This window comes from Pipistrellus kuhlii, unplaced genomic scaffold (assembly GCF_014108245.1).
Source record: "Pipistrellus kuhlii isolate mPipKuh1 unplaced genomic scaffold, mPipKuh1.p scaffold_m20_p_3, whole genome shotgun sequence".
NCBI classification, from domain to species: domain Eukaryota; kingdom Metazoa; phylum Chordata; class Mammalia; order Chiroptera; family Vespertilionidae; genus Pipistrellus; species Pipistrellus kuhlii.
Genome location: NW_023425529.1, coordinates 106,137,106 through 106,158,008, shown reverse-complemented (window position 1 = coordinate 106,158,008; position 20,903 = coordinate 106,137,106). Strand labels below are relative to the sequence as shown.

The 20,903-nt window shown below is 43.9% G+C and overlaps 1 protein-coding gene and 1 pseudogene across 3 annotated transcripts in view; one reads left to right on the top strand and one right to left on the bottom strand.

Moving 5' to 3' along the window:
* The window catches only part of ATP7B (ATPase copper transporting beta), a 95,551-nt gene that overhangs the window by 22,508 nt on the left and 52,140 nt on the right, over positions 1–20,903 (bottom strand). For 2 of the 3 annotated variants that reach the window (XM_036456598.2, XM_036456595.2), the window contains 7 exons: positions 15,385–15,642; positions 13,112–13,275; positions 10,106–10,267; positions 7,754–7,830; positions 4,843–5,017; positions 3,307–3,540; positions 2,541–2,632 (listed from right to left, as the gene is read on the bottom strand). In XM_036456598.2, the coding sequence (XP_036312491.1) occupies positions 2,541–2,632; positions 3,307–3,540; positions 4,843–5,017; positions 7,754–7,830; positions 10,106–10,267; positions 13,112–13,275; positions 15,385–15,642 (1,162 nt within the window). The remainder of the gene's footprint in view (positions 1–2,540; positions 2,633–3,306; positions 3,541–4,842; positions 5,018–7,753; positions 7,831–10,105; positions 10,268–13,111; positions 13,276–15,384; positions 15,643–20,903) is intronic. The other variant, XM_036456596.2, reaches the window with a different exon arrangement.
* Positions 4,477–4,563, top strand: LOC118730996 (annotated as a pseudogene).

Below are 20,903 nucleotides of genomic sequence, written 5' to 3'. Positions count from 1 at the left end.
TTTGAGAATGAAGACACGGGGATAGAAGGTATCCCATTGACAGTCTGTAACACACCGAGACCACAGACAATGGGGCCAACACTGAAAGTCCAAGATTTATTGATATTTAAGAAATGAGGAGAATGAAGAAATGACTGCCAGGTCAGCCAGCTATGCAGATGTTTCCATCACCCAAGAATTGGGATGGAGAGAAAGGAGAGGTGGCCCTGGCACAAGGTCTCACCGATCGGAGCCAGCTGAGGCGGGAAACTCCAGTGGCTTCAGAAGGCACGCGGACCTGTCCCTACCAGCAGAGGCCCAGATGCAGGAGGCCCTGCAGAAAGCGGAGTCTGACTTGGGGATGGGGAGGCTGGTACCCAAGCTCCTCAGAAGGGCAGGAGAGCAAGGGGTGACCCTCCGCCCTTCTCCTCCAAGTAGCCCAGAACACCCTGTCAGGACCCCCTCCCCCATTTCACAGAGAGGAACTGTACAAAACAGGCATTAATTTACACTGAGGCAAAGCCAGAATGGTCTTCGAGCTCCTAACTTAAAAAATGGTACCACCACATTATGAAGGTAGTGGTCAGGCCCATAATGTGTCCACCAACAAAAATGAATCACCATCTTCGGAAAAGAACTGAGTTACGATAGTTTAGCACCACAGTCCTTCGGTATTTCAATTAGCCTTTGCCTTCTGGCAAAGACGCATGTCTCCTGCACTGAAGTCAATGGAGCTATCCACGCCATAGTAGTCCACGCTTCCAGACGCACTTTCAGGCAAAAGGCAAACAGTAAGTGAAGTTGCCCTTGGCTTTATTCCTGACCCGAATATTTTCACTTCTCAGAAACTCTTGTCATTAATTTAGAAGAAAAGCAATAGTTTGGGAAGGCCTGGGGAGGGTTGGGAGTGGGGAGTTGGGAGTTGGGATGAGTAAGGGGACATTTATAATGCTTTCACCAATAAAGATAAATTTAAAAAGAAGAAAAATGGAAAAAAATAAAGCAGCCAAGAAGATTACTGGTGTAGAGGTAACCAAGTGCACATGGAAGCCTACAGGTGCCAACAGGGTGCTCCTGTCCGGAGGGTGGCTCCGTGTCTGCAGGGCTCCAGTCCCAGCCCTGCCACTCACCTGTTGTGGACACGTACCTAAGATTCTTCCCAATTAAAGGGTAATCATGAGAGTACCTGCCTCAGAGGGCACATCAGGGTTAAACTGGGTAATTTATGCAAAGTGCTTCGTCATGTACCTGGTACATAAATTCTCAAATCTCAGCCAGCACCACCATAATTCTGCTTAGTATTTAAAAGCCAGCAGCCAGGCAGTCTCAGTGCTGAAGGCAGCCTGTGCCCAGAACTTTGAGTTCTTCAGGTCTCACTGAATGGTTCACACACTCAGCACAGGCTCACTGAGAGCCCCGCTGGGGAACACATCATCCTCAGAAGTTTGTCTCTTGGAGGACACAGCCAGACACCCGGCACTGGGGCAGAATGTGATGAATGGGCAGGTGCACAGTGGGAGAAGGGAAGAGGTTGGTTTAAACAATAGAGTTTGGAGTGTATGTAATACTGGATGGCAAGAATCTGCAAAGACGAAGACACTGAAGATCAAAAAGAAATCAACAGGGGAAGCTCCTGATCAGAGGCCCAAGGAGAGAGACCCATGTTCCATGGGGCAGGCGGGAGGGTGCAGCAGGGGAAGACAGGCGGGAAACTGGTGGAGTCAGCAGTCACAAGGGAGATCACAGGTTAAATGGGAAAGTGGTGGATCTGGGGAGATTTCAGGAATGTGAAGAAAGCATGTAAATAACTGCTACCTAGAATTTGAAAATGAGGCTGGCCAGAGAAATACAGAAACAAATTTGTAAAAATGTCCCTATTAATAAATATGCTTTAAGAGTCAGTATTTGTAAGGGTAAAGAATATGGACTCTGCAATCAACAGCCTGGGTTATACCCCAATTCAACTCCTTTCTACCTGTGTGATCATGAGCCATTTGCTTAGCTCCTCTGAATTTCTTTCCTCGTCTTTAAAATAACAGTACTATTAGTCCCTTCCTCAAAGTTTTATTATTTTTATAATTTTGTTAGATTAAATAAAAGCGGTTAGAATGGAGTCTGGCATAAACGTTATATAAGTTCCAGCAATAATGAAAATAACCATTTTTAATATCTGCCAACCTTGTGAAAAAGGAAATACTACTTCCTTTTTTATTCTTTGGCAAGTTGAAACCCTTCTCTCTCAGACTGTCCGAATCCTCTAAATCTTGCAAGGAAGGCCCAGCTCACACTCCATGTTCCCTGGGAAGCTTTTCTTGGCCACGACAAGCCTTCCTCTTCTAAATTCCAGGGATACGAACCGTCTGTACCTCTAATTTATCATTTGGCAGCATACAGCACTGTGAACTTGTGCTTATCTTTTGGTACTTCAATGCCTGGTGTACACGACTGGATTGAAGGAGGGATCTTATTGTGCATGTCTATGCCCGTCTTCATGAGGTCTGGTGTCATGTACACGATGGGTGACATAAATTGACCAAGCACTCTGGATGAAGATAACCCACCTGATGACTGAGTTGTCCTCGCCAAGGGTCACCACGGTGGCTTCTGTGGCTTGGAGAGACATGAGTTTGGCAAGGGCTTCTGAGGTTTTGCTCTAAGAAATAACCAGAATGTAAAACAAGAACTATCATAGACTGACCCCTGCAGGACAAGTCTGCCCCCTAACACAGCACACAACAGGGCTATCTTGGCCGATGGGACGGACACTCCGCGCATCAACACAGCCTTGTCACCGCCACACTGAATGCACAAAGGCCACAGTTCACTTAATTACATTTCAGACTGAAAAAATAAAACCAATCTACCCACTGATAGTTTTCTTTTAGGTTCAAGCCCATTTCTTTCAGGGCCAGGGCCCCATTCATTTATAAGATACATTAAAATGCTGACTACAATGCAAGTTACTTAAAATGGCATGACCCATTTTTAATAACCTGCATTCATGGAAATGCGGATTTCTAGACTAAGAAGTAGTATACTCAGCTATGTACTAAGAGACAGTATGACCTCTGACCTGAAATCCAGGGTTCTTTTCATGACACAATGCACGGAACAAAGGTTTTAACAATTAACCAGATTAGCTGGGATTTCAGAAGTAGCAACCAATTTGGAGATTAGTGATCAAAGCACCTAATTATATGTAGGTTTCACATTTCTTTTAATTCTTGCTCTAATTGTATATAGTTAGTAATTCTACACATGGTGTTCAGATGTATTAAGATTTGTATTACTCAAGGAAGGGTTCTGGTAACATAACGCTGCACTCACCTTTGCTACGTGTTCCAGCCACCGGCCCAGGGCGATGAACACAAAGAGCATGGGGGGGGTGTCAAAGAATGTCACCGGGCTCCTCTCGGCCTTCTCCGCAATGGCCACCACCAGGATGACCAGAGAGTAGGCATAGGCAATGCTGGTGGCCAGCACGATGAGCACATCCATGTTGGTTGTTCTGTGACTCAGAGATTTGTAGGCCTGAACGTAGAAGTACCACCCACCGAGGAACTGAAAGACAGAGGAAGGGCTAGCTCAAACAAGCAGGCACAGTGTTCAAGGAGCGAAGGGAGGCCCAGAGGCCCCTTGAGCTGGCAAATACTCTAGGCTCACCCACAATTTTGAGGTTATTTTTTCCTCTATAATCAATGTTTTTTAAATATATTTCCTAACTCAGAGGACTAATGGCCACAGGAATGGATAGTCAAGGGCATGGGAAACTCTCAAAACTCAGAGTACACAACCTAAATGCCCATGGTGACAATGGTAAAATAAATCCCGCTTCATTTATGCTGAGGCCAATACTATGTAGTCCCTCTGAAGAATGTGTTAGATCTATAAGCCACTAGAGTGAAAGATGTACACGATTAAGTGGAAAAGGCAGTTATAAATTACTACATTTAATATGATGGGCCTGCCTTACATGAACATGTATATGTACACATTACATATGTAAATATTACCTATGTGGATAAAAGATACACAACCAACTAGTAATAATAATAAGGTGACCTTGGGGAATGGCACTGGGCTGGAGGCAGGGTGCCAGCAATGAAAATATATCTTCTTCTTTTTCCTTTTTACTTCAATATGGCTTGCATTGTTTACAATAAATGTGCATTACATTTGGAATTAAAAAGAAAATACAGGAAAAAATAACATAAATTCTGCCCCTTGATAGTCCGAAACATTTTGATATTAAGTCAGGAGTTTTACTTTATAACCCAAAAAATATGGAGGCCACACTTCCTAATAGAAAGACGGCCAGTTCCTTAATATCGCCCCCTAGAAGTTCCCTGAGGCCCGTCTCTTTTGAATTATAATTTCCTCAGAACCACATTTCTGCCTCTCAAGATAAGACATTAGAGAGAAGCTTGAGATACACCATGAACTAACTGCTGCTTCTAACAACAAAGGTAAATTAAGCTAAATGAAAAGCAAACTGAAGTGCTCGCTTCGGCAGCACATATACTAAAATTAGCATGGCCCCTGCGCAAGGATGACACGCAAATTCGTGAAGCGTTGCATATTTTTTTTAAAAGTAAAAGGAAAAAAAAAAAGAAAAGCAAACTGAAGACAACTGGTTCACCAATCCTTGCAGCAAGGTCGTTGCTCTGTCAGTCAGATGTCAATCATCTGCAACCAACAGTGAAACTGACAGAGAAACAACATTCTCCTAAGTCCTCTGTGGCACAGGACACCCACTGCTGGACATAAGATGGAAAAGCAGCAGTGGTTCAGAAAAGCTGCAATAAAGTGCTGGTCACGAACAAGCATGAAAGACACAGGTTTGACCCTTTTTCTGATACGCACCTGGACAAAAGTACACAAGATAAGGAAGATGAGATTTAGAATCGACAATCCTGGAATGATGTTTTGATCCAGGGCCATAGACCCATGGGGTTCTTTGCTGGGTATTAACATATAGATCATTATACCCATAACAGGGACGCCAAACACCAGGCTGCACAGGAAAGATTTCTTCCACCTGGAAAGCAATGAGCAATACCGACAGATCAGGTACCGCCTGCCACTTGGATCACGGCTGGGCCTCTTCTGAGAACTGAGAACTCAGCTTAAGCTTTGCCTTTGTCACATGTGTGGGGCAAAATGAAAGTGCTAAAATGAAAGAAAAGCTCTCTGTCTGACACAGGCCATTTGAGGTCTAAACTTTGCTGCAAGGACATTCCTGAGATCTTTAGAACCAGCTCATGCCTGCCTTTGGCTGATGACGTGTTACCTCCAACCTACAGGTGAGGCAACCGAGGCCCAGAAGCAATCTTATGCAAACTCCCAAGAAAAAAATATATAAAAGTAATCTTTTATTAGTATTAACTTACTTAGACATTTACTTTTAAAACTACACCAATAAAAGAGAAACATGCAAATTACCATCTCTCCACTATGCCCACCAGTCAATCATGAACAAATATGCAAATTAACCCAACAAAGATGGCGGGGCGGTGGCCATGGGGCTGGAGCTAGCCGGAGGCTTGGGTTGCCCCTGGTGACAGAGAAGCCAAGCTTCCCACCTACCCTGGAGGTGGGGGGGGGGGGGAGAGAAAGGAGGGGCTAGGAGCCTGGGTCACTGGGGGGCGTGGCCAGCCTGAAAACAGCCCTCAGCCCCCCACCCAGGCTGGCCAGGCACTCCAGTGGGACCCCCCACCCTGAAGGGGCTGTGACCAGCCTGAAAAGAGCTCGCAGCCCCACACCCAGGCTGGCCACACCCCCATGGAGTAAGAGTCTCTGCTGGGGGGCGTGGCCAGCTTGCAAACAGCCATCAGCACCTCACCAAGGCTGGCCAGGCATCCCAGAGAGGACCCCCACCCTGAAGGGGGTGTGGCCAGCTTGAAAACATGGGGGCGTGGCTGGACTGCAAACCACCACAGGCCCCTAGCCCAGGCCATCCCATGCCCCAGGGAACCCCCACCCTGATCCGGGGCACCCTTCAGAGCAAACCAGCTGTCCCCTACCCATGTACCATACTAGTAAAAGGGTAATATGCTAATTAGACTGGGAGACCTTCCAGGAGACCTTCTGGATGTTCTTCTGGACAAAGCCATGGTGGAGGGGCTGAGGCCAAGAGGGGAGGGCAGTTGTGGATGATCAGGTCAAGATAGGATGGCAGTTGTGGGTGATGGGGGGGGGGGGGGTGGAGGGGAAGAGAAGGGCAGTTGGGAGTGAGCAGACTAGCAGGGGGGCCAGTTGGAGGCAAGCAGGCTGTCAATGGGGGTCAGTTGTAGGTGATCAGGACAGTGGGGAGGGGGCAGCAGGCAGAGTGGTTAGGGGCAATCAGACAGGCAGGTGAGCAGTTAGGTACCAGCAGTCCCAAATTGCGAGAGGGATATCCAACTTAGGCCCGATTCTTATAAACTGGCAGTAGGACATCCTTCGAGGAGTCCCAGATTGGAGAGGATGCAGGCCGGTCTGAGGGACACCCTACTCCCACCCCCGTGCACTGAATTTTGTGCACCTGGCCACTAATACTCAAAATAGTTAGGGAGAACAGTGAAGCTGTCTTATTGAACACTGAAATTTGAAACGGGGGTTGGTCATCAGTGACAGCTGTGGTTTCACATTAGCTTCAGCATCCATGAAATTCTAACCAAATGGTTGTCGGGACTGATGCGCCTTAATTGAAAACAATGCCTATGAGATTCAAGTCTCATCTCCTCGGGAGGCCATCCAAGACCCCAAGAATTATCCCTCACTGGCTTTTCAGATGCCTCTCATGCCGGCCCTCTGTTGCAGGCCAACCAACCACAGGAAACCACCTAAGAGTCCCTGAAGTTCCCTGCCTCTGTGCCCCTAGAATGCCCTCACTTCCACACCCCCTCAGCCTGGGGAACTTCCACTCATCCTCAGAGGCCCAGATCATGTGTCCTCTGCTTCTTAGCTTCCAGACTTCCCAGAACTCACTTGAATCATCACTTATCCACTCTTCCCCAGCTAGGGAATGGGCACCTCAACGGTAGGGACATTCTATTCATCCCCTACACTTAGCACAGTGTCCTGCATATGACAGTGGCCTTTTTTATTGAATGAATATGTGAGCATCGGAAACAATGAATGAACTCAGATCTTCTGCTTTCCAGGCTATTTCCTTTCCAATTGGCTATGATTCTTGTCCTTGGATCACAGTTCTAGAACCCATTCAAATAGATTATCAAAATACTGTAAATAAAAAATCCATGCTCCCTTCCTTCCAACTTAAGTGCTGTCCTTAACCAGCTGGTGTGGCTGAGTGACTGAATGTCAACCTAGAAACCAGGAAGTCATACTTCAATTCCTGGCCAGGGCACATGCCTAGGTTGTGGGCTCCATCCCTGGTAGGAGGCAAGCAAGAGGCAGTTGATCAATGAATCTCTCATGATATTTCTGTATCTCTCCCCCTTCTTCCTTCCTCTCTGAAATGTGTGTGTGTGTTGTCCCATCTGTTAGCCACCAGTTATAGGTGGTTAGTTAAATTAAAATTAGTTAAATTAAATGAAATTTAAACTTTGGTTCCCTAGTCAGATTAGTTGCATTTTGAGTACTCAGTAGCTTAGCTAGTGGCTACCATTACGGGCAGAGCAGAAATAGAACGTTTCTGTCATGGCAGAAAGGTCTGGTGAACAGCACTAGAGGTTTAACATAACAAGAGTAAAGGCAACCAATCCAGTGGATAACACTGTGGGAAATCAGGGAAGCAAGAGCTTCAGTTGATCTTTTCTGTTCCACCTACTGCTTTATTTCCGTCTTGTGGTCCAAGTGATGAGCGTTGGGGTTTCTCTGGGCCAGGGAAGCATGATAGCCGATTTCCTTATTATTAAAAGAGACGGGTGGGGGAAACAAAGAGAAAGGCACTTGGTTAAAACGTGCATTGGTAGAAAGCATTTTACATCTTTCGATATTAGAAAGCTAATTTAAAATTGCCTTAGAGAAATGTACTGTGTTTTCCTCCCACAACTTCACCCAAATCACTTTATGAATCCTGTCAGAGGACCCACACTATCTACGCTTAGAGGCTGCAGCATCCCAAGGAGATGGTTTCAGATGGCAATTCCTGTTCCTTCTGTCAACAAAGGCAGCAGGCTCTGGAGATAATAGCGTGTGCCCCACGCTGATCAGTGTTGAGTTGTAAACTCAGAATCTCTGAGTTAAGGAATCCTAAATAGAGTGGTCAGCTGCTCTCATTCTCTGCAGGAGGAAACTGAGGGTCAGGGAGGTTAAATACTCTGCCCAAAGGCACGGCATTATCAGAATACCCGGAGCCACTGCTCACTTCTCCAGGCTCTCAACCCAGGCCTCTTCCCTCGGAGCAGACCTGGGCTACTTCAGTATCTGCAAGCTGTCACTTCCACTGAGACCAGAGTCCGCACCTCCTTCTGATGTCAAGGATTACCCCAAACATTTCCTTTGCTGCCTCTCTTCTTTGCCCTCTCCGCCTTATTTGATCTGACCACTAATGTCTCTAATACCCTTTGGGAATACAAACAGAAAAAGCTGTCAGGAAATGTTCTGTCAGCTAACACAAAATAAAGAAGGGCTCCACAACTCTTGCACTGGGATTTCATGCAAAAATTAAAGCTATGGTGGGAGAAAGAGCATCTAAGATAGTCTGAAGACAAATCCTTACACAACTAATACCACCCGAATTATATTAGGAAAAGATGGACCAGAATCACAAGAATGGAGGCCAGACATTGGCAGTCTACCTCCAGTAAGGGCATGAGGGGGGCCATGCCAAGCTTAGAGAACAGCATGGAGGCCAGTGAGGGCATTATTCAGGAGAAGGATACTGAGCCATGTTCAGAGTACCACCTTGACTCTCCCTACCACTTAGTATATCAGTCTGACTTCTTAGCCAAATCAATGCCATATCACAGACCTGTAGTGTGGTAGAAATAGAAAGGCTGGTTAAGAGCTGTGTTTGAAAGACAGTCCTGCAACCTTTAGCTGGGCATCAGTGAACAAAGTACTTAGCCCCTCTTGGGATCTTTCCTCATCTGATGATGAAGCTGTGCTGTCTGTCTGTGAGTATGAGGCACTGTCCAGCAGTGCAGAGTGACAGTATTATTTGCATGTCAAAAAGCTCTGCCAAGCCATTCAACAGACATCCCTCTTCAAACACATGCATGCAGCACACACACAGTGAAAAGTATAGACAAAATTAAACCTGCTACAAGATGTTTCCTTTCATTAGAAAGTTCTTAAGCAGTTGTTACCATTAAACTTCATCTACTTTCACCTTTAGTTGTTACAAGTTAATCTTGTTCGGTTTTGACTGTCTTAACCCATTAAGATCACCACTAATGCTCTTCCTCTTATGGTGCAGTATAATACAGATCTTAAGAAGGAAATGGTATGTCTGTGGACAAACTGAGTGGAACAAGAGGTAGGGAGTGTGTGAAAACTATTCTAATTGATTTTCCGAAGGAGAAATTACCAAACTCTCCCATTATAAAGCAGGCCAAGCATAATGGCAAATGCATATATTTCTTTCAAATATCAAAATTTCTTTAGTCTATAAATACTTGGAACAGACATAAATCATACCTAAAAAGTATACTTAGGTGCCAAAACTGGTTTGGCTCAGTGGATAGAGCGTCAGCCTGCAGAACCGTAACCAGCTTCGATTACGGTTAAGGGCATGTACCTTGGTTGCGGGCACATCCCCAGTAGGGGGTGTGCAGGAGGCAGCTGATTGATGTTTCTAGCTCTCTATCCCTCTCCCTTCCTCTCTGTAAAAAAATAAATAAATAAATAATATATATGTTTAAGTATACTTAGGTGATTTAACTCCATGTACCAGGTATCTTGGCAATATTGATGTTTCTCAGGGAATATCTGAAATTAAAACAATAACATCTTTTTTTCCTCCAACATTCTTATTCATTCACTGCTTTTCCTCTTACAATATATGATATTCACTTAACTGCAGTTTATTTTGTAATGCTTCACTTTATATACATTGGAAAAGTTGAAGAATTTTAGGTGACCTTTTTCTCTTAGCTATATTCTCTCTCTCTCATTCTTAATAGGTATAAATTAGTTTTTAAAAAGATGGGAATAATTTCTTAAATGACTGACTTACCTCAATAATTCTGACAATATCCCTCGGACCGGTAACTTCAGGGTCAAACTTCACATGGGCTTTGCTGGTGGCCAGGGCCACGGAGGCATGGGTGATGCCATTCGTCCTCATGAGTTTGGACTCTATGTTGTGAACACAGGAAGCGCAGGTCATCCCAGTGATCTGCAGCACAAGATGACAAAAATCCTGCTGATCCAGAATAAAGAGGCACACAGGCAGCCAGAGCTTCTGAGCCCCCCCTCCTCTCACAGCACCCTCCCCAAGACTGCACTCCCACCTTCAAACCCTGGGAGCAACATCTTCACCCCGATCCTTCATCCAGGGGCATCAAGAATAGAAACAGTGGTTCTTCCCCAACTCTGGTACAGGAGACACAGCCACTCTACTAAGCAGATGGCAAATGGCGGAGGCATGACTTCTGGCTCTGACAACTATGGGCTTTCATCGGCCAACTAATACTCTGTCTCAGACATCTCACCAGCAACACCAGAATAATAGCACATGGCCCTTCTCTGCCTCAAACTGGTAAGGATGTGCAACTCCACAAAATCCTCTGAGCTCTTGAAATACTCTCTATGGTCCCAAGTATTGCTGGTATCTAGTCTGTAGCTGTGGAATGTCAATAACTTATTATCAACAGGAGAAAATGATTTAGATTTAGTAAGTGATCAGTTAATGGGATTTGAGGCAGTCCCAGAGAATGAATAGATCATTTCCAGGTGAAAGTAAGGATAACCAGAGAGAGAGAAGCATGGGAAAAGACAAAAGGCAAGGCAGCACGTGGTGTTCTGACAACCATCAATAGTCAGCGTTGGCAGGGCACAGGATATGCAATGAAGAGGAAGCCTGCCATGTTGGCTGGCACCACATGAAGATCTCGAGCACCCAACTAAAAAGGGTAGCTAAGCCCTGGCCAGGTGCTCAATGGTTAGAGCGTCAGCCCTCGGACTGAAGGAGCATAGGTTCGATTCTGGTCAAGGGCATATACCTTGGTTACAGGCTCAATCCCTGGCCCCTGTTGGGGCGTGTATGGAGGCAATCAATCTATATATGTCTCTCACATAGATGTTTCTCTCTCTTTGTCTCTCCCTCTCCCTTCCATTCTAATTAAAAAATCAATGGGGAAAATATCCTCAGGTGAAGATTAACAAAAAAATAATAAAATAAAAAATAAAAAGGATTGCTAAGCCAGCACTTGATGGGAAGTCATGGAAGGATGGGAAGTCACTGAGGGGTAATGAGTACTGGAATGAGACTAGAGCTGCACTTTGAAATCTGGTCAGTAATCCAAGAATCAAGTAGTAGAAGAGATGGAAGAGTCCCTTGTGGAATTAGGGGAAAAGGAGAAGCAAGCTCTTCTATAATGGGATAGAAGGAAGAGAAGGAAAGGGAGTAACATCACGCAGACAAGAAGCTTACTGGCTGGCATGTGGCTGTGCAAATAGAATTTTATAAAGTCTACAAATATTCCAACGTTGCTTCTAAGCTATTGTTTTACTTTAATAGCAGTAATAGGTAACACTTACTGCACACTTGCAACTTGCCAGGCACTGCCCTAGGCACTATCTTGCTCACATCAACCCTTCAAGGTAGAACTCAGTAACCCCAGCACTAGGAGTTTAGGAATGCATCCAGTCTCACACCAGCGAGTGGCAGAGCTGGAGCCTGGCTCTGCACTCGGCAGCAAGCACCAGGAGGTGATCTCACAGACACATCCCTGCAGCGAGAGCCTGAATTCAAGCCCTGTGCAAGCTCTGCTGCTCTGCCATGCCCTGCTATGTATCTTGACTTGAGAAACAGGAATGAGACATTCCATCCCTGTAATTATGTAGAAGGCAAATCAGATAATTCACTCCTCCAAGTCTCAGTGGACATTTCCCAGAACACCATTACATACAAACAAAATGTCTAAACATGTGATGACAAAAACATTGCTCAAAAAAGTTTCACCTTTCCCAACAAGATTCTTGGTTCAGATTTTTCCACACCACAGTGGTCTGAGCAGGGTGCCTGCTTGAGCCGTAATCCAGTGAGTATCACTCACCCTTTCCCACTCAACACACATGGGAGGCCCACCCAAAGCAAAGACTTCACTCAACAAAGAACCACTTATCATCAGGTCAAAGTGCCATTCGTGTCCTTAATACTTATTCTTCAAACATTTACTTACTATTAGGCAATGACTAAACATAGGAAGGAAGTAAAAGATTCTTTTACCTTAGTAACACAGCATTACTCAATTCCTTGTGCATTTTTTCTATGCTTGCTTTATTTACACAAAACAAGGTTTGTACGTAAGTGCTTGTAAACATAGCATTTTCAAAATAGTAGACATGCCTGTTGTTTTCAACCATTTGTTGACACATGCAGCTGGCAGCAATGGACAGAAAACACACCTCGCACCCCCCACCCCCTCCACACCACCACCACCACCACCACCACCACCACCACCACCACCCTACCCCTGCCACCATGACCACACTGGGAACAGCAACTGTACTTGGCCTTCACCCAGACTGAACACTTTGGGACAATCCTGTCACCAGTTACCTTCTGGATGCCCCTGTGCCCACTACAAGCCCCTCCACCTATAATGACACCGGCTACAATGCCAATTCACCTCCTCTAGCTTCAAGACACCACGGCCATTCTAGTTTCCTCTATGCAGGCTGTATGGAGTGTCCCTCTTCAATTCCCTCCAACCATCAACTCGGGACAGTCGCCATTTTAATTAAATTCATCTTCCTCCGACACTCCCACCATCTCCTCCTCCTTCTCCTAATAGCCTGAGTGTGCTCAATGGGATTCACTCCTGTGACTTTTCTGACGTAACAAACATTCCTTTGCAAAATGAAAAGGTCCTGTAGGCTTCAATACAAAATAATACAAAGAAAACAACAGCAAACTTGATATACGCAAGATGGGGAAAGCTGACTGATCACATTTGCAGGTTGTCAGAGGCCTGCCACCCGCTAACCCCAGCTCCAGCTCAGTCACTGTACTTACAATCAGCTCAATGTCGCCATCGGAGCCCGTGTAGTCTTCCATTACTGTTGCCCCAAAGCCCAAGTTCTGGATGAACTGAGCTATCTCGAGTGGTTGGATGACTTCTGGATTGTACTTAACTTCTGCCTTTCCGGCCATCAAGGCAACCAGCACAGAGAGAATACCTGAAACCATCAAGCTACAGCTGTAAGACACTAGGCAAGGTCTCTGGGTGTTCAACATAACCTAGAAAAACAACAACAACAACAAAACATCTGCCCCTGAAGTCTCTGGAACAGTGATTCTCAAACTTAGCCTGCACATTAGGACCGTTTGAGGAACTTTTAACTACCATCATGCCTGGCTCTTAACCCAGACCAATTAAATAGGATCTGCAGGTGAGTGTGAGGCATCTTTTTCAAAGCTCCCCAAGGGATTCTAATGTATAGCCAAGAATGTGAACCACTGTTCTAGAACAATATTTCTCATGCTTCAATGGGCATATGAGACACTTTGAAGACCTTATTAAACTACAGACTCTGGTTCAGTGGGTCTGGGGTAGTATCTGAGGTTCTGCAGGTCAGCCAGCTCCCAGGTGCTGCTGGCCCGGGAGGCCCCTCTGAGTAAGGCTGTAGGATATCCGATGGGTGCAAGCATCTCAAAGCAAGGGATCTAGTCTGCAGCCAGCAACTACTGTTACAGTAAAGATATACTTTTTCTTCAGTCACTTTCTTTTTTTTTTTTTAAATATATATATTTTATTGATTTTTTACAGAGAGGATGGGAGAGAGACAGAGAGCTAGAAATGTCGATGAGAGAGAAACATCGACCAGCTGCCTCTTGCACACCCCCTACCAGGGATGTGCCCGCAACCAATGTACATGCCCCTGACTGGGATCGAACCTGGGACCTTTCAGTCCGCAGACCGACGCTCTATTACTGAGCCAAACCGGCTTTGGCTTCTTCAGTCACTTTCATATAAAGAAAAATAATTTTCAAAACTGGTTTTCCATATATTTTTTTCAGTTCCTGATCATTCCAAGAAGTGAAGAAAAAAAAATCCCATGGACTATCTTGCTAATAACACTATTGTATTTGTTTAAGGGGGAAAAGGTTTATTGACATAGATGAAAGCAACAATGTGCTTTAAAAATGTCATAAGGGACCTGACCAGTATTCTCAGAGGTTAGATCATCAGCCTGAACACCAAAGGGTCATGGGTTTGATTCCTGGAAGGTAGTTACCTTGTTGTAGTTTGTTCCCCACCCCCTGATGGGGTGCATGCGGGAGGCAACTGATCAATCTGTCTCTCTCAACAACTATTGATGTGTCTCTCTCACGTCAATGTTTCTCCCCTCCCTCTCTTCTTTCTTCCCTCTCTCCCACTCTTGTTCCCTTCCACTCTCTTGAAAAGCAATAGAAAAAAAAAAATCCTTGAGTAAGGATTAACAACAACTACAAAAAAAATGCCATAAAGGATAAAAATAAGGGATTCAAGTCAGAACAGAAACATAGGCACTGTGAGATCCAGGTTAATTTTATGGTAGCCTTTCTGGGGGTGACAAAGGAAGTCTTTTTAACACCTCACTTTGAACAAGGTCATTCTAAAGCTCCTGGGAGCTAAAAGAGGCTAGACAAAGTGTCACCCTAATTTAGGGTTGACTCTGAGGGCCAGGGAGACACATCAGAGAGACACATGAAAACACTGGAGGGAGAAAAAGGAAAATTTTTCTAACTCTGGTGGCATGGGAAGGTCATGGTTAAAATATTTTCCAAACAAAAATTTGGGAATATTGAAATATTAAGAGAATATTGAACATGTGGTTTGGAAGAAGACTTTGGCAAATCCACAGCACTCTATAGTTTACAGGAGGGAAAAATGAAATATTTGAAATTGGAACTTCACAAAATACAGGCTATTTATTCACTTGATACTAAGAGGTTGATGAAATTTGGAGGAGAAAGTTAAGGATACTAAAAGGACAAGCCAACTGAGAGGCTACCAATGGAATGTGCTATGACCTCTAAAGTGGAATTCCCATAGTTAACTTATTCAGACACATTTATCTCAAACAAACTAAATACCTCTTAAAGAACAGATGCCAACTGCCCTCGAACATTAGGTAAACATGTATATTTCATATAATAAACTTGCTTCCAGATTATCAGGGTTACTGATAAATGCAAACAGTGGAGACTGAAAGGACAGCATGGTGCCCCATTTTGCTGAATTCAGTGTTGGACAGTCCAGATGCAGCATTCCCAGTAGAACATGGGTGGGCATAGTCTCTTACCGGCTTTTTTCAGCAGGTTTCTCTCTATGTTAGACACACAAGAAGCACAGGTCATGCCTGTGATCTGTAAAAAGCACTTCTTTGGTGTCACTGTTGTAGAGGCTTGTGGGGACTTTGCTGAGAGGCCAGAGCTGTGGATTTTAGGGGTGCCCCCAGCATGGCGAGCCACTTTCTGTACAGAAACAGGCATGCCAGTTGTAGTCTGTGCTGTGGAATTTGCCACACTGTGCTCTCCAATATGGTTGCCAGGATAGTCTGCTGGAATAAAATGTCAGAAATCATTCAAGTTAGAATAAATACTTGAGATTTTCTTCATAGCCAGAGGTCAAGCCTGACAATCTACCTAATAGAATAGTAGAATGCTAATTGACCATACCTTTACAACACCCACCAGCCAATAAGGAATGAGTATGCAAATTAACCCAACAAAGACCTTGGGTTAATTTGGGTACCTGGGTGCAGAGCAGCTGGGGTGGGGCAGGAACTCTGCGTCCATCGCCACGGCAACGACGCAGGTGTTCCTCCCCACCCCTGGCAGCTCCAGGCCTCCGAGCAGCGTGAGAAGGCAGAAAGGTGGCTCTGGCCTGGAGCGAAGGCGGTGCCGGCAACCAGGGAAAGGAAGGCCCACTATGGCAGGAATCTTTGGGCATCCGGCTTCTAGTATTCAGATAAAAGCTTGGAGAGGTTACATCGGTTGGCCATTTCATCACTGTTTCTCTCTTAGGCACACAATTACAGATACATGAAATATGCCAATACTTGAAGAATGAAATGGTCTTGTTAGATGAATGCTCTAATTAGATGAGGATAATAAAAAGAACTCACCAGGCACTTTGCTAAACACATGTGTGACCTCCTTTAATCTTAAAGTAGCTATGTGATAAATACTACTATTATTCCCATTTTATAGATAAAAAAAATGAGTTACATGAAATTAATAATTTGACCCAAACCCCTTAGGTTGTAATAGTGAAGCTAGCTTTGAACCTGGTCTGTTTAACTATAGGCTCTGTTCCTTTAACTGTTATTACATTCTAGTTAGCAGAGGTTTGCTCCCTCCCCATGAGAATCAAAACGATCCAAAACATTTTACTGAGTTGTCTGTCTTTTTCTTATTGTTTACAGAAGTCTTATATATTCTGGACATGAATCCTTACTCAGTGGATTGAACTACATATATCTGCTCTCAGTCTATGGTTTATGTTTTCACTCTCATCTAATGGAGTCTCTTTTGATAAAAGAAGTCCTTAATTTAATGAAGCCCATTATCCATCAATCAGGCCTATGATATACTTTAAATTAACATTTATATATGTATGAGGTGATAGTCAAGGATAACTTCTTTCCACTAGGATATCCTATTGATCTGGCCCCATATACTGAAAAGACCATCCTTTCCCCCACTAAATTATAAGGATTTGGGGGAGCTGTTGTTCTTTCTTCCACAAATGTATACACAGATGTAACTGATTTTTGTCAAACAAATAAAATTACAGAATGTTTTCATCCAGAGTCACATGATTTTAGTGATACAAAATAGCTATGATGTAGAAAAGATAATTACATAACTTAATGATGAAATCCCATTTGAAAATCCACTGCTGCAGAAGATAAAAGTTGGCATTAACCTGTATTGACAAAAGACCATGAATTTTAAGTTTCCCTTCTGAATAAATCTCAAATCTTAGAATGTTTTGCTCATTTTCTGAAATGTGCTCAAATTATTTACATTCACTTTAAGAGTCCAGGTGATCAACACTTTCAGCACCTTCATGGAAGATCCTCAGTACTCTGGCCTTCCAGGACCCCTACCGTATTGCTGCAAAGACACAGTTCACTCTCCTAGACTTTATCATTGTTCAAAATGACTCTACCCCTGCTGTCTCAATCTCACAAATTTTATTCTATGGCCACCTCTTAACACTCCACCTCCTGTACCCATCGACCCTCCTGTACCCATCAACCTCTTCCTATTTTCCCTGTCCTCTGGATTCACCTGCCTTTCTATCCAAATATCGTGGTCAACAACCTCCATAATATTCATGCTATTATAGAGCACATCATACCCTTACTAACCTACAATTTACACACTGCTATTTTCAACATTGAGGTCTGATTCAACTAAATTCTGGGCTTCTGGAGCTTGCTAAAGAAAGTTAAAATAAGTTAACAAAAACCTATACAAGCTTAAGCTACTGGAACTTTTATTAATCTATATGAACACCACGGGTGAGCATATAAATTGAATAGGCTTTCTAGATGATTACTTGGCAATATGTATTATTAAGACCAGTTCCTCTAACTGCTTGGTACTTAGTAGAGGTACAATAAATATTTGTGTTGGAATTTAATAATGTTTATACCTTGTGACCCAGCATTTGTACTTTCAGATATTTAATAAAGTATGTATACAAAGATTTAGCCTTAAAGATGCCCATCAGTATTATTTACAATCACCTGAACACAAAATAGATGGGAACAGTCTACGAGAACTCTGACTAAGTAATGGTACAGCCATATGATGGAACACTATGCAGATATAAGAATGGAGCTTACAAGGATGATTATAATAAATTGCAGAGGAAAAAAAGATATTACAAAACTATGTCTAAAATAAACCTACATATTTATAAATATAAATTATATATGCTTTGGGAAAAGTCTTCAAGACCATATATGAACTGAAGTGAACCATGTGGACTTTGAGGGAAGAGAATTCCAGACAGAGATGACAGCAACAACAAGCCAAATATGAGGACTCCAAAGGGGTCAGAAAGGTAATGGGTGAGGAAGGGGGCTTCTATTGTACATCACCATAAGGGCTCCTCCTCTTACAATATGAGAAGGGAGAGTTTTGGAGCATCAGCAGAATAATAGGATCTCTGTGAATGCTGGGCAGGGAAAACACTGCAAGAATGAAAATCAGGAAATAGAGGCACCTGTTCAGAGCCTCTTGCAAGATCTAGGAGACAGATAGTAGTGGTGGTGACCAGGGTGCTGACCTGTGCAACCTTATACCCAAGCTTCATCTAAACCAGACTGCTTTTAAGACATACCCAGAGGACTCCTGTCTGTGGGCCTATGTTTGTGTCTCCTCTGCCCAGTGTGCCTATGAAATCTTAAACATTCTGATATCCCATCTAAGCCCTCCTCCAACACTACCTCTACCATCAAGTCTCTGGGAGCCCCAAACCAGATGCTGGACTTTCTCCTTTACCAACACCTTACTTGTTGCAATTATTCCAAACCTGCCTTGGATGATGGGTCTCTGTGATCTGCTACCCCACCGAACCACACACAGGCAGGTGCTAGACTCTGAGTACAGTGCCTGAGACCCAGAAGATCCTCGACACATGCTGGTACGAGAGAACCGTGCCCAAAAAGTAGTATTACGTACTTACAACAGTGATTAGGAATATGTTATACCTAACAGATGACTTTTCCTCACACTATATTCATATATCTATCCACCTATCCATAAATTTATTCTTCATTCAAAAAATAGTTACCATGTAATCAGTAAACAGATGCAGAGCTGCCTTCTAGATAAAAAACCAGGTCTAAGTGTATTCTTCGCTGTCAAATTATAACTGCAAAAACCTTATTTTCTTTAATCTGGACTTTTATTTCTCCTTTTCCCTTGACTCAACTGGCCTCACCCAGCAACCTGACTCAACCACCTCCCTCTCCTTTGCTTAATCATTAAGCCCTCAGGACAATGAGGTTCTGGTCAGCACCCAGTAGTCTTAGGATCAAGGTCCTATAGTAGGGGTGTCGAACTCAATCAGAGAAGGGGCCAAAATCTAAAATCCAGCCTAAATCGCGAGCCGAATGGTTTACTGAACAGTCATAAACTGTCATTGTGATGGAAACGCAGCGGAGTGCAGTGATGACAGCGCGGTGCGGGCCACATTGCAAGGTCTGGCGGGATGGATTTGGCCCGCGGGCCTTGTGTTTGACACATGTGTCCTATAGAGACAGAGTTTTCAGTCCAACTAAAGACAATATCTTGGCCTCAGTTGTGTTTTAGTTCCTGATCAAGGAAAGTGGAAAGATCTCACAGAATAAATCCTTGCAAAGTTGGACAGAGTAACTCCATAGCTGACATTAGGACCAAATGCAATGATGAATTACCCTATCACAACTCTAATTCCTTTAGTCACTATGACTAATGACCTTTTCCCTGTATAATCCACCCCCGGAAGCCGTCGGGGAGCCAGGTCATTGAGCACGAGCTACCTGTGACTCCGGGCATGGCACCATCCCCTTCACAAATCCTTACTTTCTTGGCTACAAACTCCTGCTCATGTCTTATTGCCTTTGATGTGTGCACTTTGCTGTGTGCAGGTAAATGGCCCTTTTCAGTCTGGTAACACAATAAGATGGCTGAAATTCAAAGCCTGTCACTTGCCTATGTGCTCGCACAGACCTCCCTTCCTGCCCTCCGCTTCATCATTAAGGTTCTGACCAATGCAAACCACTTACCCAGGCTTTCTTGTCAACTAGTGTCTGATTAAATTTGGCACACAGGAGGTAAGAAGTGGGGGTGATAGTACAGAAAGGGGGGAAATAAAAGTGTTTCCCTTCTGTCTATTACAATCCCAGCTCCTGGCTCTAGCCTTTCTTTTTGTTGTTGTTGTTGTTAATCCTCACCTTGAGGATATTTTTTTTTTCTTGAGGATATTTTTTCCATTGATTTTTAGAGAAAGTGGAAGAGATGGGGAGAAGAAAGAGAAACATCAATGTGAGAGAGGCACATCAATTGGTTGCCTCCTGCATGTGCCTGGACCAGAGCTGGGAATCAATCCTGCAGCTCGGGTACATGCCCTTCACTGATTACCAAACTGGAAACCCTTCAGTTTGCAGGCTGACACTCTACCACTTAGCAACACTGGTCGGGGCCTGGCTATAGCCTTTCCCTTCTTAGTTTCAATAGCACCAGTTGCCACCAGGCAACCGTGGCCTTGGGCTCTTATAACGCCCTCTTCCCTCAGAAGCACCAGCCTGCAGGTGGTGGCTTCTGCTAGTGCTAATCTAGGGTTTCCTTCCTATTCTGTTTGGTTTTTCAGCTAAAATCTCTGTAAATAATTCCCTAGATTACAGCCCTCCATGGAGCTACCCTGTGACCCTGCTGGTCACAGCCCACTATTTTCTTCCTCTTTCATTTTCTTCACAAATACCTACTAGGTGCTGGGTGCTACTGAGTCAAAGAAGAAACAAATCACATGGTTTGAAAACTTGTCCTCAAGGAGTTCCCATTCAATCCAGAATGAATAATCAAATACAAATGATGCCTTTTTAACATTTAATTGGCTATAAGGGGTAGTCACAGCACATTTACAATTTATCCTAAACTCAGATTGACAGGTAATGTCCAGCTAAATTTGAATTTCAGAAAAAACACGAATAATCTTTTAGTATAAGTATGTCCCATGCGGTATTTAGGACATACTTATACTAAAATACCTCTTGGGATAAACCTAACTCTTATAACTCTGGCCAAAAAAAATCAACTGGGT